At 47.9% G+C, this 21,504-nt stretch overlaps 2 protein-coding genes across 4 annotated transcripts in view; both read left to right on the forward strand.

The window, feature by feature from the left end:
- Nucleotides 1–21,504, forward strand: part of LOC117892477 — a 135,274-nt gene that overhangs the window by 66,107 nt on the left and 47,663 nt on the right. The window lies entirely within an intron of this gene.
- Nucleotides 1,838–3,908, forward strand: LOC117892479. Its single transcript, XM_034798733.1, has one exon. The coding sequence runs from the start codon at nucleotides 1,870–1,872 to the stop codon at nucleotides 3,871–3,873; it is 2,004 nt and encodes a 667-aa protein (XP_034654624.1). The 5' UTR covers nucleotides 1,838–1,869; the 3' UTR covers nucleotides 3,874–3,908.

Consider the following 21,504-nt stretch of genomic DNA (forward strand, 5'->3'; position numbering starts at 1 on the left):
ACTGGACTGCGGCGGCGGCGGCTGGCTTTTGGTGATCTGACTCTTTGGTTGTGGCTGCTCTGCGGCCACCGCTGACTCACAGCCCGACGCTTGGGCATTGTTTGGCTTCTGCGCCTTGGCATCGGTCAAGAACTTTTTGTACGCGGCGCAGGGGCCTTGCTCCTTTCCCTTGTCGCAAGAGCTGTTCTTCGAAGCTTTCGGCTCTGTCTTGCCGCAAGAGTTCTCCTTGGAAGCCTGCTCCTTCGCTTTAGCACAGTGGTTCGGCGGCTTTGGCGTCTTCTCTTTCGCCGCCTTCTTTTTCTGCATCTCCTGCAAATGCTTGCGCCTCCTGTCGAGCCTCGTATTGGAAGCCTGCTTTGATGGTTTCCGCTCCTTCTTCGGGCTCCTCTCCCCAACACAGCTCTTGTCGGACTCCTGGCTGAACGTCTGCTGAGGCTGCAGCAAGTGCGTTTTGGGTTCCAGCCTAAAGTGCTTCCATCTGGACAGCTGCAGCTGGGGCAGCAGCAGGCGCCCGACTCGGCCACCAAACATTGTAAATTTTGGACAATATTTAGGAATAATTTCTGTGAAAAGTTAAGCCCAAAATGTGGCAACGTTGAAGGCAGCGGCTACTACATAAGTTCAGGGACGCTGCCTCAGAGATTCCCCCTCTGAGATTTGCATAGACAATCAAATGAGCATTTTTCCTGGCAGGTGGCTGCTGGTTGGTGGCTGCTCGCATGTGGCATGTGGCATGTGGCCCATTAAAACATAACCGTGTCGAGCACCAGCCCGACTGCCGCTTAAAAATTAACAGCTACAACGCCGGAACAAGTTGCACGCAAATTAATGACAACATGAAGGAATTTAAATATAAAATGTAACAACTCCTCCAGCTGGATGGGGGGAGGCCAGGTACACACACACACACACACACACTCGCAATTGCGGGGGAGGGAGGTACTCTCTGTGTGTGTGTGTCTGTGTGGCAGAGAGCCTGCTGTGTGCTGTGTGCTGTCTGCTGTTGTCTGCTTGGCGGCGCATGAAGTGAAAATTAATTTCTAAATGCGGGAAATTAACAAATTACAAACAACGGAATGACGATGGTCGGGTGGCGGTGTGGCAGGTGGCAGGCGGATGGCAGACATGCCATAATTTACCACACACACACACAGTCACACACACAGTTCATGGCTACTCGTGCCACTCTGAAGGCACTCGGGGGCACATTCATGATGAGCCAAAGTTCGTACAGCAACTTCCTCAAGGGGGTTGGGTGGCGGCGGTGGCGGCGGTGGCGGCAAGGTGTTGAAGCACAGGTGAGAGACGACGCATTGTCTTGTGCCACTGCCACTTGCCTCCTGCCTCCTGCCACTTGCCTGGGAGCAGTTGACAGGTTTGCTAATTTCCAACCGCGCCTCGACTTCCCACCCACCGAAAGGTGAAGTTGGCGTGTGGCAGTGCCTGTCAGCATCCTGCTGGGTGATAAGAGCACTTGCACCTCACTCCCCTGGCAGTGCCACACACACACACACACTCGCTGTCTACCCCTTCACACCTTTGGCCTGCCACAGAAGCGCTGCGGTCGCGCTTTTAACATTTAATTAAGTTGTTGCTCCATTTTATGTTCGACAAAATGCTAGCAATGCCTGCCACCCACCCCTGCCACATGCCACATGCCACATGCCTCACCTGCGTGTCTCTGTGTGTGTGCGTCCTTTGCTTTCGTTTGTTGTCATTCCTGAGGCTTCACTTTGCGTTGCAAAGATTTGAAATAACAACAAAAAAACGCTGAAAATTATTTGTCAAATTTCAATTTTTCCAAATTCGTTGTGAAAAAAATTCTAGAAGTATTTCGAGCTCCAGTTCCAGCCACCAAAAGGGCGGAGGATGAGAAGAATGAACGGCCTGCTGCGGAACAGCTGGTGGCCGGGCTCTCTGGTCAAGCGGCAGCACCAGACGAGCGGCGGCAAGCAGCCCGGGGAGGACATTTGTCAGCTCCGCAAGGAGATGGACCTGGCCGCGGAGAGGCGCAAAGAGGCCAGGGCCACGGAGGCGGCCGAACAGGAGGCGGCGATGCTGAAGACTCGTGTGCACAGGTGCATCGAGGAGAGGGAGAAGCTGCTGCAGAAGAGCATCGAGAGCGGCGCCAATGAGCAGCAGAAGGAAACGCTGCGATCATTGATGGGCTGCCTGCTGACGGGCATCCGGAAGAGGTGCGCTGAGAGTGTGATGGCCGCCTTCTGCAAGGCCAAGGCGCAGGCGGGCGAGAATAAAATCAGGAAAATGCTGAAGAAATGCGCCGAAAAGTGTTCGCAGGGGGCAAGGCGATCCGATGGCATGGATAAGATGAGCTTTGAGTTGCCTAGAAATAAGGATAAGAAGCAGCCAAAGCGCAACCGATATGCCGAGAAGCTGGAGCAGTGCATGGCCAGTGAGTGGCGGGAGGTGTGCGCCGCCCGCAAGAATCTCAGCGAGGAGGAGCAGGCGGAGATGGTGCGAATGCACGAATGTTTATGCAATCAAGTCAAGGAGAACTGCCGCCAGATGGTCATCAAGGAGATGTGCCGCGAGGCTGGCGGGGAGCATCCCAGGAAGCGGAGATCCGCCCGCAAGTCGCAAAAGAAAAGCAAGAAACCCGAAGCCCAAATCGCCGCCAAAGCAACGACATGCCCGCCGAGTCCCCAGGTGGAAAAGTGCGTGGACGCCCAGCTGCAGAGTGTGCAGAGCTTCATGAAGTCCTTGAGCGAGAATGATGGCACCAGTGTCCAGGATATATCCGAATGTGCCCGGATCAGGCTGCGGAAAAAGTGCGAGGCGGAGATACAGCAAAGGAAAGCCCAGCAGGAGGCGGCACAGAAGGGCACCGCAGCCACCGTCAATCAGGAATTGCTGAAGAAGTTCCGCGAATGTTTGTACAAAAAACTCGGCGGACCGCACGAAATCCAACCGGGCCGCAAGGTGACCATTGCGGGCGCCGGTGCCGTGGGCATGGGCTGTGCCATGGCCCTGCTCTGCCAGGGCGTCACCAATCACCTGGCCCTCTACGATGTGAAGGAGGATTGGATGGCGGCAGAGCGCCTGGATCTGCTGCACGGATCGCTGTTTGTCAATAATCCGCGCATCGAGCAGTGCACGGGCGTGGCGGCCACCAAGGACTCGCGCGTGGTGGTGGTGACGGCTGGGGCCCGTCCCACGGGCAACGAGACGCGCCTGGATGTCGCCCAGAAGTCGGCGGACATTGTCAAGTCGCTGATGCCACCGCTGCTGGAGCACAGTCCCAGGGCCACCTTCGTGATTGTCTCCAATCCCTCCGATGTGATGGCCTGGGTGGCCCGCAAGGTGACGAATCTGCCGCCAGAGCGTTGCTTCAGCACCGGCTGCCACCTGGACACGGCGCGCTTTCGGCTGTTCATCGGCCAGCTGCTGGGGATCGCACCGCGCTCCGTCCATGGCTTTGTGATCGGGGAGCATGGCGGCAGCTCGGTGCCGCTTTGGTCTACGGTGAGCGTCGGGGGGGTGCGCCTGCAGGAGATCCTGCCCGTCATTGGCACGCAGCAGGATCCCATGCACTGGTCAACGGTGCACAAGGATGTGGTGGCGGCGGCCTTCAAGGTGAGCGCCGTCAAGGGATACACCAACTGGGCCATCGGCCTCACCATCGCCGATGTCGTTTCGGCCATGTTCGAGGACAGCAATCGGGTGCTCTCGCTGGCCACCAATGTCCAGGGCATCTGCGGTGTCCAGGAGGAGGTGTTCATGTCCATTCCCTGCTTGGTTTGCGCCCACGGCATTGCGGCCATCGTTCGGCCCCATCTCAGCGACTGGGAGAAGGAGCAGCTGCAGAAATCGGCCAACATCCTGCTGGAGGCGCAGCGTGGCATCAAAATGTGATCCACGATCCAGTCAGCCCTGAGAAATTAGTCAATTTGATTTTCATTTTCAGTTTTTCAGTTTTTAGAATTAAAATTCTCCGTTGTATGCCCCACCCCACACTCTGATTCGTTTCCACGCTGAAATCGTTGTCCAATGTTGAAGCCGGTATGTGCCGCAATCGCCTTTGCTTGCAGCTCCAGCGATTTCTCGGAAGATTCAGAAGTTTCCCCAGCATCTGCAGGGATCCTGCGCCCCCTGCCCCCTGGCATCCTACGAAAATGTCGGAGCTGCGATCCAGGATGCCGTCCATCAGCGAAAGGGAACTGGAACCGCCCATGGCCTGCGACATCCTCAACAGCGAACTCAACAAAGCGGACAGGCGGCAGTGGTCTGCGTGGAGCGTGCCCCTTGTGGCAGTGCCACCAGCTGACGCTGCGACGAGTTGCAGATTTCGCTGCTTTCCCAAGTTGCCGCCGACCAACTGCCGCAGCCTGCAAGAGCGCAACGAGGGACTCTGCCTCGAGATGAGGGCCATGGATAACACCGCTCTCTGGTTGAAGGAACCTCAGCCTGTCCAGGGAGGAGTCTGCACGGCAGAGGGAGCGCTGCAAGTGCTGGGACAGCTGGAGAAGCTTCCCAAATATAGTTGCAAGGATTTCGTTAGCATTTCCGAGGCATCCATGAAGCCAGAGCTGACGCCAAGATCCAAAACGGCAGCTCCATTCAGCCTTCGAGCAGCTGCTCCATCCATCTCAGAGGCGATGAGGAAACGCGAGGAGAAGCTGCTCGAAAGTATCAAGCGGGAGACCACCAGCCACTGGAGCCAGCAGAAGGAGCGATTGCCCAGCAGGCAGTTCGCGGAGGATTTCGGCAATCTGCGGCGGTGGCAGCAGCAAAGGAAGAAGCTGAAGTACAAGGATATCCCAGAGGAGCAGGCCCCACAGGAGCTACGAAAGCTGAAAAGGATGTCCAAGGACTTGAACCCCATCCAACTGAAGATGATCCTGGAAATGCGGAACAAATCCAACTGCAAACAGGACGAAAAGCGTCTGGAGACTAGGGAAAAACAGGAGTTGACCCAGAAAAATGAGAATCGAGTGACTGACAGCGACTCTGGCGGCTGTGAGGCTAATCCCTGCGGGACGTTTAAGCATGCAGAAAGAAAGAAGAAAGATGCGGCAATCCAAAGGATGCTTTTACTCTCCGATCTGAAGCAAAAGCGCAGCGAAATCGTAGCCAAACAGCAGCTGCTGAAGGAGAAGTCAAAGCAGACGCAGGCTGAGGACAAGCAGAAGCTCAGGGAAGTGAAACGAACGGTGAGGCGACGTCGGCTTAGCCTGACGCAGTGCACCACGAGCAGCCACAGTCTCATGGTGACGCCCGCCATCTCAAAGTGGAGGAATATGGAGGTGCCGCGTGGCCTGGAGGACGCGTTCGGTGATCCTTTCCCAGAACGTTTGGAGGATAGCCCCAAACTTCTGGGGAAGACTCACCCGACGCAGATCGTGGCACAGAGCAACCGCAGCTCCGCCTTTGGATCCACCATCATATTGCGCAAGTGCCTGTCCAGTCTGAAAGGAAATGGCACCAATGCAGACGCTCTGGTGGTCTATTGGCTGCGGCAAGCTGCATTCCCCCCTGATGCTGACACGAAGAAGGAGGGGACAAGAACGAGCACGAGCATGACCACGACAACGACCCTGTGGCCCAGCACCACCAAAAACGAGAAGACTCCCAGCGACGATGGGTCGCAGTAATGGGTTCCACCTGCGAAATGGCATTTAAATTTCTACTTGTGTGATGCGATAGCAAAATTAAAACCATTCTGTTTTTATATGAAACGTTTGTTCGGTTTCTATTCTCTTTTCTGTATGTACAGTTGACTTTATGTGGCTGCCCTGCCTACCTCGATGTGCACAAGAACCAAAAGCATAAAGCAAACGATGCAAAATTGTTTTTGCAATTAGAATTTGCGTCTGATCTCTGCGCTGATAAATATTTACAAGCAGAAGCCGAAACAAAAGCAATGCACTCGGTGTGTGAAGCAACACGTTCGATTACGGTTCTTTTTACTCTCAAGCTGAAATCGTTCTCTCCCTCAGCATGGCACAATGTGGGAGTGTGACAGAGAGCGACTCTTGGGGTGGGAAGCGACATGTTCGATTACGGTTCTTTCTACGCTCACGCAGAAATCGTATTCTTCATCAGCATGGCAAATGGTGGGAGTGTGACAGAGAGCGACTCTTGGAGTGGGAAGCGACATGTTCGATTACGGTTCTTTCTACGCTCGCGCAGAAATCGTATTCTTCATCAGCATGGCAAATGGTGGGAGAGGGAAAAACAGAGAGGTGGTGTGGGAAGCGACATGTTCGTTCACGTTCTGCTGGAGGAATGAAAGAAAAAAACAGAATCAAAGAACTGAGTATGGAACTGCCGTTGAGATTATGACACAAATTGGCAATAAATACTTTGTCTTAAAGGGAATTCAGCCAAGAGATAAACCTTCTCATGGCATTCAAACATTAGCACTGGTTCTTGTAAGGATAACTGAGCCTGAGCAAACAAAAAGGACATGCATGCCTCAAGTTGATTGCCGCACTGTATTATTGATGAAATAATGAAATTGCCACCAAACACACAGCATGGACATCTCTGAATATAAACTTGCATACTCGTACATAAAGATTCATAGACATTCGTCCAGTTGGATGGGGCAGCCACTCAATGTCTGTCAGGGACTCGGCTATGAATTTTATGCCTTGATAACGAGAAAGAGAGAGAGAGAGAGAGAGAGAGAGAGAGAGTAAAGACAGCAGCAAACAAGCTTGAGGAGGTGCTGGGCTGGCCTTGTGTTTGATCAGGGCGGTATTTGGTTTTCATTTCGTATTGATTCCGAGTTAGCCTTTGCATTGCTTCCCCCTTGCCCCAGTCCCCCGTCCCCCTCCACACATATTGGCAGAGCACACATTTGCAGATGCCTCATGTTTCTTGCTGTCGTGCAGTCCTGCCCTGTCCTGTCCTGCCCGGGGCCGGCCATCATCAACAGCCATCCGTTTAAATTATTAACGTATGAGTAATTTTTATGACATATAAACAAAAGTCCTGTGTTGGTGCCACGGCTCACTGGTTCCTGCAGCTCCTTCTGCCGTTTTAGCTTCTGCTCTGTGTCATGTGTCGTCTCTGGTTGCTGTCTCGTTTTTTTGGGGTTTCCCATTTCCACACACAACCACAGACAAGACAGCAAGCAGGCAGGCAGGCAGGCACGCGGGGCAGGGAGAGTGTGTCCCTCGTGGCATGGGGCATGTGCATTCGGGGAGTGGTTTTTGTGTGTGCGACAAATGAGTTTTGTGTGTGCAATTAAGTCCTGGCCAGGAGCTCCATTCCACTCCACTCCACTTCGATATTTGTCAGCTGAAGACGAACCGCAAATTGATTAAAACTTTAAAAATATTCTTTAATCCCACAAATAATTCAAATAAATGCAGATTTTAAATAACATTTTCTCTCTCTCTTTTTTCTCTCTTTCCAGGTAAGCATCTCCCTCAACTCAATCACTAAACATTGGCGGACTCCCGAACCCCGCCCACTATCACAGACTTTTGATCCGCAACCGCAGAACTTTTTCAGAGGCCAGTGGACCGGCCGAATGCCTTTAATTTGAAAACTTTGCCGGGGCGGGGGGGTCATATCCAAAAGCATGAAATGTACATGCATACATATAGATCAAGCCAAAAAGTCCACTCTTCGGGGGGGTGTGGGGACGTGGGGCACAAACAATTCGAACACTGCATTCCACGCAACGCAACGGTCAAGCATGCCGGAGCCGAAAATCAAAGCCAAAGCATACTTCCAGCAACCGCTAAGCTATCCGCCGGCCGAACGAGAGAGAGAGAGAGAGAGAGAGAGTATGAGAGAGCTGCCAGCTCGTCTGTGTGGCTGCCCCGACAGACCCCCTTCCCGGCCACATAGTTTAAACAAACTTTCCTTCGTTGCCAAAGCATTAAAAAGCGGGGTAGGGGGCAGTGGCTGGGGCTGCCGCCCCACTATTACATTAGAACAGAAAAATAATTGCGAAAACTTCTCTGAGAACTTTTTCAACTTTTCGCTGCGTTCATTCGATGCTTTTTTCCCCCTTTATGCTCGTGCCACTTGCTGTTCTTTTTTCTCCGTTTCTTTTTTCGGGTTGCACGCATTTTTTGAATAGCTGGCTGCCCCCGTGCCATTTTGGCCACGCCTCAAAACCCGCTGACGACGCTCATTATACGTACAACTAATAATCATTAATGTGCCGCATTCTGTGATTATTTCGGGCAGAGACTGGCTGGCTGGCTGGCTGCCCCCTGCTTGAGCCCGCCGCCTTGTGCCACACAAATTGCAAAAATTAAAATACTTTTCAAAACTAATTAAAATCGTGTTGCATACTTTCGAGGAGCCCCGCCAAAGGCTGCCTTTCCCGGAACTCCACCAATCCCTCTCCCATCGCCATTTTCCTTTCGAGTCTCTTTCAGATTCTTAAGCCCTTTTCTTACCCGGAAAAGGCCAATCCGCGGACTCCAGCCATCGATTATTGCCTGTCTTGGGCAGAAAACTTTTGCCCATTTTTCACTTGTGTTTCTCTTGGGGCTCCCGTGATGCCAGCGGCTAATGCTGTGGTCAAAAACAACTCCTAAGGATCTTAAAGTGTTCTTAAATTCGTAACAGCCGTAAACTCGAAAATTTACACAATTTAAAAGTCAGTTTTCCCTCTGCGTTTGAGCTTAACACCTAAAAATCTGAATCCTGCCACGCCTCACTGGCTCCAAAGTTAAAGATGTCCCTGCTGCCTGCGAAATGGGGGGGTGCAGGGTAGGCAGGTGCTGGCTGACTGGCAGGCAGCAAACATCAAAAGCGTTAAGCAACTTAAAAGCCCAGCCAAGTGCATGAAATGCGTCCCCATTCGGTGGGGCCCTCTGCCATTCAACACGCGACGACGACGACGACGACGACGACGACGACGACGACGACGACGACGACTTTTCCCAGCCAAAGCAAATCAAAGGGAAATAATGGCGCACAGAGGCTGCTGCTGGGCCTGCTTCTAGGACCAAGGGGTAAGGGAAATGCTCTGGGGGCAAATGGCGCGCACGAAGTGCTCACATGCACCTGCCAGAATGCATTCGTGGGGCACAGAGAGAGGGCGAAAGAGAGACAGAGAGCGCCGGGATGCTATTGCTGGAGCGGCTGAATGCTGATGCCGGATCCTGAATGCTGATGCCGATGTCGGCAATTAATTAGGATTATGTGTGTCGTCTGAGCGGAGGCTAAAAGCATGCAACACATGTGCGGCCGTCCTTGCTCCTTCCGTCCATCCATTCACCACGTTCTAATGGCCCCACAAATGCAGTGGCTGTGGCACTGCCACTGCCAGTTGCCGCAGCAGCTTCACTTCCACTGCGTGACATCCACACAGGCCTAAATAGTTTGATTAAGAAAATTTATGGCAGCGGCGAGCTGCTCAGGCGCACTTAATGCCAGCCGCAGCCTGAATGCTCCAATGCTCCAGTGCACCAAAGCTTCAATGAGTAGAAACTCAATCAATCATCAGAAACCGCAGCTTGCGTATTTTTTAATTGATGACGAAGCTCAGGGAGAGCTCAGGGAGCTGCTCATTAAAATCTAACGCTAAAATGGAGAATATTTCTGCACCTTTTGGCAGTTTCCACTTGCGAGTATCCTTTGGCCGTGTCCGTGTCCAGTCCTAACGACTTTTTAAGCACATATTTACACACAATTTGGCATCAGCTTTTATCGCACAATTTCCCCCTCAAGAAATGGTTCACTTTTCTTCCGAACTTTACGCTTCATTATCTCAAAGAGGGATGGAGAGAGACAGAACTGCAAGTGGCAGGACACCACCAGGTCACATGTCCTGCGGCTGAATGCACTCATTTCTAGACTTTAGGTCTAAGAACCGAACTCTGTTTGTGGTTGGCAGTGGGCGGGGGATGAGGCTCTTGCCTGATAAGCCTCTCCCTATCTCTCGCCTGTCGCTCACTTGTCCCTCTGTCTCTCTCTCTATCTCTCTCTTTGTGCGCCTCAAGGTGTGTTGCAGGTTGCAGCCAGCTCTGCTCTTGTTATCGCAAAACTTTGAGACTGTTTGCAGGTCTCTGCGTGTGACAGTCGTGGCCGTGGCCTGCAGCCATTTTATGAACACTTTATGTACGACTTTGGTCAGTTTCCGATGGTGCATGAAGATGTTGCAGCTGCCACTCAGGTCGCTCAGGACTATGCAAACAGCGCAGCATTCCGTGACATTTGTCTGGCAGCAGGACGAACGAAATATCCTCTCCATCTGCTGCTGCTGCTCCCTGCTGCTGGCACATCAAAGTGAAAGTCACGCGTTTTTCGTCTATTTACCACTTTGTCTGGCATTTGGCTGAAACTACAGAAAGCCAGCAGCAGAGAAGCCAGTCTCGCTGTCTCCTCAGTGTCTGGATGCCCCATCCCACCGTGGACTGTTGTTGTCTGCCTCATTATGTTTTTTTCCTCACTTCTTTTGGCCCGCCTTCTGCTCGTGTATTTGTATGTAAACAAGCCCCAGACGAAATTGGCAAATCATTGGGATAGACGCGTACAAAAGGCCAGACACCCCGCCTCGCCCCGACAGTTGTCCTAACGAAGCGAGAGTCCTGGCTGGCTCCTTTGGCTTTGTGCAATTATGATGGCCGGGAGTCTGTCATACTCTTTCTAGAGTTTCGAATCGATTCGTGACCTTCGCCTGCAACTTACGGATACACTTTTACTGGGGGGATCAGAATTTATTGGGGTTTGGGCAACCTTTTTGGCGGAGTTTTGGTTACCTTTTGTGGCAGGTCTCTTGGGGATCATACTTTTAGCATAAAGTGCACATAAAATTTTGCTACAGCCCTGGGACAACCCTGCTGGCAACGCCTTGGGTAAACACACACACACACACACACACACACTCGATCGCCGGCGAGGAGTTTCGCGTGTAAAAGCCCTTGCCGGAATTTGTGTTTCTGCTGCTGCTGCTGCTTGTTTATTTACGCACATGCGAGGCGAAAACTTATTTCATATTCATAGAAAAATCGCAAAACACATGTGCTTGCTTGGCGAAGGTCCTTGCCAGGATACACACTCACACACACGCACACAGAGACACTCGGAATGGGGAGTAAATCAGCAGCTAAGTAAGTAAAATGCTTCATAAATTGCTTCAAGTGGCACAGCTGTGCGGGGCAAGATGGCAGCTTTCGCAGGCTCAGTGTGCCGGGATCGAGGACCCAGCTAGGATACATGTATCTTCCTCTTCTCTCTCCCTCTCGCTTTTGCACGCTTCAGCTGGCTTCCGGTTTAAAGTCTAGCCTCATGCATAAATCTAAATCAAAGCGCAAAATGAAGAAATACAAATGAGAATCAAAATCATCATCATCTTTAGCATCATCATGCTGAGTGGCAGTCCTTACGCACATCCTTGCGCACATGTGGCTCCACACATACTCCTCCAACTACAGCCACATCTGTCTCTGTCTCTGTCTCTGTGTCTGTATCTGTGGCAATATCCAGGCAAGCGTTAAATTTACGCACCAGCCTTGCCACATTTTTGTGCTTTTGCTTCCAGAAATATTTCCACAAAAGTCCACACAATCTTTTTGCTAGTTCCCTGGTCTCGCCCTCGCCTTGACTCAGAACAATTCACAAAATTGTGACAGATTTTGCTACAAAATATTTTACGTATTTGTTTATTCACGGCTGCATAAATACAACAACATTTTTGGCAGGCATTTAATAAGCGGAACGTGTTGATAATTTTGCTAAGAACTCCCTTGTTCGGGCTTAATTGCTTGTAAAACATTTAATGGAAAATTAATAACTTGAGAAATGTGTGTGCTGTATGTGTGTGTGTGTGTGTGGCAGAGCTGCAGAGGAAGTGCGAGCAATTTGAGACCGAAAACTCCTCATTCACAGGGTGAAAATGTATCAGGGGAAATGTAAAATGTTCAGCATTGAAAATCTTTTTTTTTTGTTGCCTGCTTGATTTTGGTCCGCTATCAATTTACCAATTAGTTTAAATACAAATAGATAATAGAATAAGAGGCATGCCTCACACACACACACACACACACACACATTGCATTTATCATCATCCTTCACTCGATTTGGTGCCTCCTCGAGGCATTGCATCATCCAACACGTTGGCACTCTCTCTCTACCCCCCCTCTCTCTCTCTCTCTCTCTTTCTTATTACATAATTGCGCCTAACTAAAATTGAATTTCCTGCCAGCCAACGCCGATCCCTGGCAACAATAAGATAATTATTATGCAGACCATTGGGGCGGGTGGAGTGTTAGGACAGTCTCTGACACTCGGACACTCTGTGTCTGTGGCCTCTTAATGGAAATTTAATTGCCGATATAATTGAGTTCGTTGCTGAGCATAGAACGTCAGAATTATATCGAATGATTAACCCTGCGCTGCTCGCATGCAAGAACGCAAAATCAACTCGAGTTGCAGCACCTGCTTTTTGTGTGTGGCCCACAAGCCAAGTCTCCTCCCATTGATTTATGGTAAGTATTTTGTGACAATTATTCAGCTTCTCGGCATGAAGCAGCCAAGAAATAATAAAGCTGCCGCAGAGCACACAATCAAAAGGGTTAGACAAGTTTTTGTTCGATGTTCGAGTTCGATGAAATGTTTCCGGGATCGGGTTGGGTTCGGGTTCGTGTTCGAGTTCTGTAAGAGATCGGCGAATTTATTGTCTCTTCTTTTGTTTTTGTTCCACCATTTAAATTGCATTGAAAATTAAAAGCGTTGACGATATTTGGCGAGCTGTGTGGATGCTGAAAATGCTGTGAAGAACTATGCCAAAGGCAAAAGAACTTTCCTGGCGCCCAGGCATTCGGCCAAGAATGTTTTTGTGCACATGATTTATTATATTATTTTTGAAAAGGAAGAGGGACACACCACCTAATGTGCAAACTGACCCAGTGACAAATTGTGTGGCCATCTTTTGGGGCAGTTTTCACTCTCCACCAAGGGGGTGGAAAACTCTTGTAATACACTCGCGCGTTAACCGGACACTTGTCGAGCGAAATTTATGTGAAGTCTCAGTCTGATTTATGAATGTTTTTGCTCTGGCACTGTATAAATTATTGCTTAAATTTGTTGTAGCTTCCAATCATCAGGAAGGGAAACCACATTTAAGCTCCGATTCCTAATGAACCCCACAAAAGAGTACAGATAATTGTTTATATTTTCGAAGGTATTTCCGAGAAGTATCTCGTTAAAAATCAATTTCCAGACCAAAATCAAAAATTCATCTGCCCATTTCTTATATGAACATTTTCGTTCAACTTTTGATTGTAATTTTAATGCAAATACGTTTTGACGTCATTATTGAGGGGCTTTGGCAGCCATTTAATCATGCTTTTCCACTGAGGAGGAGTGCCAGTCGAGGAAATATGCAGATGAGTTCCGAGTCCCTTCGTCCTTCGTCCTGTTCGGCTTTGCCGCAGTAATTTCTTTTGGGTTTTTGTGAGCGGGCGGGAATGCAAATGCCAAACAAAAGTAGTTTAGAATTTTGCGGCTCGTTCGGGGGATGTTTTCGCATCCCCTCCCTCTCCTGCTTCTGTGGCTGCAGGAGCTTCAAAGCAACGCCAGAAGGATCCATCTCCAGAGTCGTGTATCTATGGGACTCTCTGTGTCGGCACGACATTAAAATTCAATATGTTAATGAGCGGCATGGCATGCTGATGCCCCAGTACCAGCCCCAGCCCCAGCCCCAGCTTCAGCTCTGTGAATGGTCGCTGCCGGCCAGGTGCTCCCGGCCAGAGGACAGTCGCAAGGTCAGGCTGAGAGAGAGGTTCGTTCGTTAAGCTCACGGGATATTTAAATTTGTTGCCGGAATTCTTGGAGAAAGTGTGTGGCAGAGCTGATGCCGGAACGCCGTTAACTGCCATTTCTTTCCCTCTTTATACTTAAATTTATACATTTTACGGCGTTTGTAATTCTACTTGGTGGCATAATTATGTATGCGAGATCCATGCATTTGATTGTATTCCGATTCACGTTTTTTATTTGCCTCTTTACTTTGATAATTATTGTAAATCAATTCGCGGTGGCTAATTGTGATTCATTGCCACAGTTCAGTGGAGTCTAACGTCGCTTAATTAACAAGCGACATAAATTACAACGTGACCCCGAGCACTGGCAAAAACTATTATTATTTTATAATAAAGCAATCCGTTCTTTTGTCCTTTGACGACAAAACAAAATAGGTATGGAAATGCATCGAATGGCAGAGAGCAAAAACTAAATAGAATATTACAATAAATGACAGTCGATGCAATCAAAATGCAAATGTTCGCATCGGACATTTATGTACCCAACTTCAGATGAAAAAGAAAACAGTTTTTGGGAATGGCAGCAGCACACGTGTCGCGATACCAACATAACTGATGCTCGGGAATCTACAACTTACCAAATCTACATGCAGCTTTTTGAATGGTTGCTTCTTTTTTTGAAATAGTTCATTAAAATAGTTCGAAATACCTGAGTGCTGTAGTGCTGTAGTTCCGACATCTTTCATTAATAAAAAGGAATCAAAGCGAGCTCTAGGCGGAAAACTGTCATGAACTGCACTGCCAATCGCTTTCAATAAAACATAAAAGCAAATAGTGGAACAGCACAAAAAAAGGGAAAAACCAGAAACATTTGTCAATAAAAAGATCTAAAAAAAGCTAAAGCAAATGAAAATGGAAATAGAAAATCGAAATCAAATCGAATCGAATGGAATAGAATAGAATCGTGTCCGAGCGGCGAGATGAGGCAGTAAAAAGTGCAAGCGCCGTGGCAGGGGCAGGGGCAGGGGCAGGAGCTGGAACATGCGGAAATGGCCTTTTGCGGAAATCCGTTTAATTTGCAAAATGCCAACAATGCAATGGCAATAAATGTGACAAAAGCACAAAGGGAGAGAGAGAGAGAGAGAGAGAGATAGAGTCAAAGTGACTAAAAAACGAGCGGCAGCGGTGGCATGCCCCACTTTAAAGTGTTGCATGAGCCTGCTATTTGGGTTATATTTAAATAAACTCGTAAATCATCAGTGGAAACCCTTTTTTTTATGCTTAGGCAGTTCGTAATGACAACAGGCAGTGGCCAATAAAACAATCAACGCGCGGAAACAGTCGGCAAATTATTATTTTTATTTGAATTTACAGAGGCAAAATCTGTAATCCATTTCTTGACACTCGGCATTTGCTTTAAATGAAATTCATTCGGCAATCGATTCGGGATTGTGTCCAGCAGAAGTCATTGAACGGCGCAGGTTCCCTTCCGCCTTACCCCTTGCTCTGCTACTCCATAAATAAAGAGAAAAAAAATCGTGGCAGTGCATCTGGTTTTTGCAGGCTGTTGAACAATTTTAATGGCGCCTGCAACATCAGCAGGAGCAGAATGTGGCAACCACAACAACGGACCAGACCATAGAGAAGAGTCGGACGTGGGTTTGGGCACGCAGACAGTTAGTCGCCCGCCTGAGTGTTGCATCTTGTTTAATTTTTATGCACACACCCCACACACACACCCACACACACCCTCCAGCCCTTGCACGGGCAGACTTGCATAATATTTCATCCGAATACCCATTGCTCGAGGTTGCCAGGGGTATGCTGGAGCAACGTGGAACTGTGAGTGCCAAATGGCCATTTCCATCTGCATTTGGTGGAGCCCAAGACTCAACTTTGCATACAACTCATAAATCTATTAGAATTACAAACATTTATATGTGTTCCTTGGACAATTAACGACTGGGCATCCCATTGGTCGTGTCATCCTTGTTGCGTTTCTACTTTTTTTTTTGTCAGGGGCGAAATTTCCATGTTGTGTCTGTGCGGCCGCCGTGTTGTTATTTCTGTGATTGTGCTGTCGCTGCTGTGCTTTTTATTGTTATATAAATAAGCTATAAATTTCACTATGAAAGCAGCCACACACACACACACACAGACATGAATGCAGATACATATATATATATGTATATGTATATGTAAAATGCAATATTTATACATTGAAGATTCAACAACAAAAGCTTGGGGATGGGTCGACTGACAAAGACAGACATTTGATTATTCGTTTGCGTATTGAATGCCGGCAAATTGAATGAAAATCGGCAGACAGATTTGAACGGGGAACACGTGGAAAGTGGATTGAAAAGTCTGTTGTAACTCCCGTTCCCTTTCCAGCAACATTTCGACCATAAATCAAGTCCGGATAACCCAAAAGTGACATCCCTGCAGCGCTCGACAGAACGAAAATCTGGTTACGTTTCCCTCGAAAGCCCCGTCCAAATCTGTCACATTAAATGCGGATGCGGATTGTGCAACTCAATTTTATGCTTAATGGAAAAGGTCCTTTGTTGCGGGGTCCTTTCGCCGTATCTAATCCCAGAGGTGCAGCGTGAAGAAGCGCCCACCCTGACCTCACCTTTTGGGTGCCCGTGTGCATTGCGCAAGCAACACGTGGCACAGCCGCCCACCTCTCGGCACTTGCCACCCCCAAGCCCAGCCCTGTGCCATGACGCTAATAAAGTTAATTTTCCACAGTGCCACACGACAACTTTTCAATGTCACGGTCCCGGACATGTGGGGCTGGGAGGTGGCTGGAAGGATGAGTCCTTGTGTTGGCATTGACATTTTTCTAATTACATGCACGAACCCATTGAACAAGCAGCAAAATAAAGGGGTAGCTGCCACGTGCCACATGCTTCCCGACACCCGCCACACGCCTGCAACTATGCAACACTGTGTGGTGTCTGTGTAATCTGTGCATCAATCAACATTATTTACATTGCAAATAAATATTGCCCCGAATGCAAATTAAGTTTCTTTTCTCCTGTCATTTACATACTCGGCTATTTTTTCATTGTACGTTTTTTTGTCAGTTTTTTGCTTTGGTTTCAGTTTGAATTTGAATACGAGGATGACTGTAATTTTTGGCGTAATTTATTAAGCAAAGTTATCTGATTTGGTACCTATTATGTATGCCCATTCGCTGGAATGATTAAAAGGTTTATCACTACTGTAATTTTTAGTATTTTAAAGCCTTTCTTTAAGAGAAGAGAAACCCTTTAATCATCACATAGTGTATGATCCCTTCAGGCTGATGAATCCTCCTCAATCGCTCTTTTATTGAATCAGACATGTTCGAAACGCTTGGCGAATGAATGCTCGTACGTTTTGTTCAGACAGAAGATCTGATCGAACATGATATTCGTCATCAAACTTGTTGGACCATAATGTTCGCTTGGACAAGAGCGAACCAACGCCACGCTCTGGCTTGGTGCTGCATTTAACATTAATAAAATTTTAAGCATTGAGGGACAAGCGCGTGCCAACTCCCAGTTACGGGATATCCAATGGTCTTGCAGCACTCACCTGGCGTTGTTTGATTTTGGTTTGTCATATGCAAATGCATAAATTGGTTTGTTTTTTCCATTCAAGCACACTGCCACTGTGTGTATGTGTTTTTTTTTTATGTTTACATATCCCTTATGCCCACTATGCGTCTCTATCTGACCGCAAATGTATTGCATAAATGCGGTGATTTAATTAATATGCGTATGACTAATGAGCTGCAATTAAACGCAATAAAAAAACGGGAAAATTCGAAAGAAAAACCCATTGAAAACGTATACAAAATTAAGATAATTTATAGACAATCAAGAGGAGTGAAGAGGATGAAGCACAAATCGAAGTCGATCAAAGTAAACAAGCAAACAATGTTAATTTAAATTCAATTATATCGCAAGAGTTACTCAAAGGACAAATGGCAATAAATCCTATGAAATCGGCTGGATGGTTGTCCAACCGATTTCCCCTTCAAGTCAATTCCAACAACCCGGCAACGGCATCTGGCTTAATCAACCCTATAGATGCAAATTCATTTTCCTGTTGTGGCAGGCTGTGTGCCTCCGCCATTTCCTTTGCCGCCGATCTGCGATCTGCCTAAGTCCTTTCAAGCCTCTGGCCGGCCGAGCCAAACTTTGCATTTGCCAATCAAAAAAATTGATTAGAGCAGAAATGGCTATCGCTGGCGGCTCACGCGGATGCTGAAGAGGATTTCCTCCAACAACACACACAGCCTGAGGGGCATATTCGGGAGCCTGGCCGATGGCCACTGAAGCTGGACACTTGTGCAGCCAATTGGCAAAATGGTAGCCCAGCACAATCCTCCCAATCTTCCCAGCACCAGGCCCACTTTTGGGCAAGCCCCAAAAAAATTGCTGGCAAAATAAACTCTTCCAAAAACAGAACCGAACCCGTACCCAAACCCAAATCCAAAGCAACGAAAGGCAAAAGCGAAACTATGCAACTCAATTGCAGGCTAGTGGCAAGTGGCGAGTGGCAGGAGGCAAGTTCCGTGCCACAGGATTGAAACTATTTTTTGGGGTTTATTTTCCCCAGAGATCCCAGACGGAGGGGCCCCGCTGGTGGAGGGACTGGAACATCATCAATATGAAACAGGGGACATGCATAATCGGGCGGATGGAATGGCTATGGCTACCCCACCACCCCCTCCACCTCTCGCCCTCCCCCCTCGACAGTTGCTGCATTTATGCGTTGCGTTCGTAGGAAATCCCGTCCAGACAGGAATTTTCCAACGCCAGCAGTACCCGGAATGGGTCTACTGCCAGTCCCCAAAAATTCCCCCAAATGCAGTTCAGTCGCAGGCAATTCTCGTTGTTGTTTTCGACTAGTTTCGTTGGCTGCTGAAGATACATAATACAACAGAATTTGCATCCGTCTGACATGGCAATCCATTGAAGATGAAACAAGAACAAAGAGCACACTAAATTAGGGTACAAACAATGTTGGAGGGACAGCACAGCACAGCGAGCTTTATAATCTCTAAAGGAGTAGCGTAATCGGTGTCTAGTTAGTTCTAGAAATTCTCAGAAATGTTGCTCAGAAGGTGCTTTCTGTTTATATAGCCTTGGGCTATTATTAGTGCTCTAATTACTCCCCAGGGATTTTCTTGCCAATCCGAAGCGAACACTTACACGAGCGGGATGGAAGGGCACACTCAAAGTATCGATTAAATGGTGTGATTAACATTTAACAAAAAAGAAAAACCAAAACACTCATAGGAGGAATGAAATATCATAGCTTGATTGTGTGCCATGACTTCCCAATTAGTATCTAAAAACTCTTGGCAAAAGATGAATGATGGATGATGCACATACATATGTATGTTGCATTCAAATCATGCAAGTTTCTGTGCTTGGAAATACATATCGCTGTTTCGTTTACCTTAAACACACGGTAAGACATTCTTCTCAGCCAAAAACTGTCGTAAATGCATCAGAGTGTCCAAATATTTGCATGAATGCGAGTCGGGGCAGGCTGCAAAAGGGCTTTAGCTCGGAAATTAATACCTCTCAATGTCATTGAGTACACACACACTGAGAACTGTGTTCAAAATGGAAGTTTCCCTTAATTAAATGCTCCAACCCAGTCCACTCCACTCCACCCACTCGCAGGCATGGGCGTGTTGAGTTTCATGTGGGATTTTCTACCCCCTCAGATGCCGTCAAAGATTTGTGAGATTCTCGACAAAAGTTGGCTTCAAGTTAACATATTCCAAGGATTTGAGTATCGGAAAACTTTGCAAATGTTGTGTGTGGCAGAAAGAACAGTTGAGAATAAGTTGTCATCTCCCTGCCCGCTTCCCTCTGCTCTGGCTGGAGGGAGAAGTGAATTTCAGTTAATTATAGAGACATTTGTGTCTGCACAACGTGTTACACAACCTCCACAATTAGGCGTGGCTGCGGGGTACGTTGCCTGGTGGGTGTGGTGTTTCGATGAATGGAAAAGGAACACCATGGAGGAGGGCAAACTTCATCCAGATAATGCTGACAAAGTGCAGCTTTGGCACAAAATTGTTGCAGAAATTTATTATTGGCTTAAGGGAGCATCAATGGACAGCAGCAGCAGCAGCAGCAGGAGCAGGAGCAGCCGCGGTAAAAGGGAAAGAAAGAGCCAAAGAAAGAGGAAAATGAAACTGAAGAGTGTGAGTGCACTTTGGCGCTGAAAACCGTGAGTTATGCCCCCAGGCGCTGCCTCGACCAGCTCCGCTTCCACCTCTCATCTACTACGTGTCCTGTGGCAAGTCCCTTCGGTTTCTCGGTTTCTCCGTTTCTCGGTTCTCGCTAGAGCATAAAACGGAGCCACCAAAAAGATACTTTACGACATTAAGCCGAAGAGTTAAAGCTCCGCCACGCCAGAGCTGCACAAAATGCGAGCAAACTACCAAATGCAAACTGATGGCAAAATTAATCTACTAGAAGAATGCGATATGGAATCTCGGATGCGGCCGCTCCCAAGAGCCAAGCATCGATTTATGCGTGTGCCAGGTCTTAGGTGTTTGCTCCCAGTGAATTTGCTGAGCCACAAATTTAATTATTTTAATTAAAAAAGCAATTTGTTGTTTGCTGGGCGACATGTGAGACCGATTTCTGGGTAAGAAGACAGCCTCAACAATTGCCAACAATTAGCCATAGCAAAAAATGTTAATAAAAGTGCGGTCATTGTTGTTGCACCACATTGTTTGTGGCGCCGCACTGTGTTAAGCTGCGCTGCCAACGCCACTTTGGCCAGTGACTTGTCCAATTATTATAACAACGGGAGAGGACAGCACAGAACGGAGCAGAATGGAGCAGCAGAGTGGTGAAAGGGAAACGGCATTCAAAATGGTATGCCGCAGGACACACTCGCACAGGCAGGTTGTCGTTGTCGTTGTCGTTCTCGGTGTCGGTGTCCTTGCAGCCAAGAGCCAACCAAACGGGAGCGTCAACTACAAACTTTTTTCATATCCTTTGACAATTATGCGACCAGCAGACGACACATACGCACATCTAAATACAAATATATGTAATATACGTGTGCGTGTGTGTGTGTGTGTGTGTGTGGTGTCTATAATGGAAGTGCACTTTTGACCAGGATGCAAGGGAGGACAGAACAATGTCCCCATTCGACAGTTGCCATTCCGACTGCCAAAAGGGAAGTGGGAGGGCCACAACTTTTGTCAAATTGGGTTTTTTATGTGTGTAACACACACGCACATAGCCACACACACACTCACACTCACACTCTGACTCTTTTAACGCTAACTTTTGTGCAACTCTCTCTACCGCTCGCTCTCTGTTGCTGCAACAGCTTGTGGCCGAACATTGTCAGCGTTAGTTTTAATGGGGAAGCGAAATACATATTGCAAAAATTATGAAAAATAAATGGAAAAAGTTGCGAGTGCAGTCAAAATTCTGGATATAAACTGGAATACATAAATAAATACACTCGTACTCATCGAATATTCCTTATTAAAAGTGTCCTTTTGTCTCTTTCAGGTAAGTTCCCATTAATCGCAATATTCTCAACAAGTTCGTAAGTAAATGCCACAAATTTCCCATAAGTAAACTGACTCTAATCATTGAAACCCGTTGAAAACATGCGAATTGTTGGGGTTTTAAGATATTTTGGCAACCCGAAATAAAGGTTGTTGGAAGCCCTAAAGAGCCTGACTGTCGGAATGAACTTGAATCATTTTTCAAAATGCATTTAATTTCGTTCCATTTTGTCGTTTTTCACTTTTGGAGGCGCA

Source organism: Drosophila subobscura, chromosome E (assembly GCF_008121235.1).
Source record: "Drosophila subobscura isolate 14011-0131.10 chromosome E, UCBerk_Dsub_1.0, whole genome shotgun sequence".
Classification (NCBI taxonomy): Eukaryota; Metazoa; Arthropoda; class Insecta; order Diptera; family Drosophilidae; genus Drosophila; species Drosophila subobscura.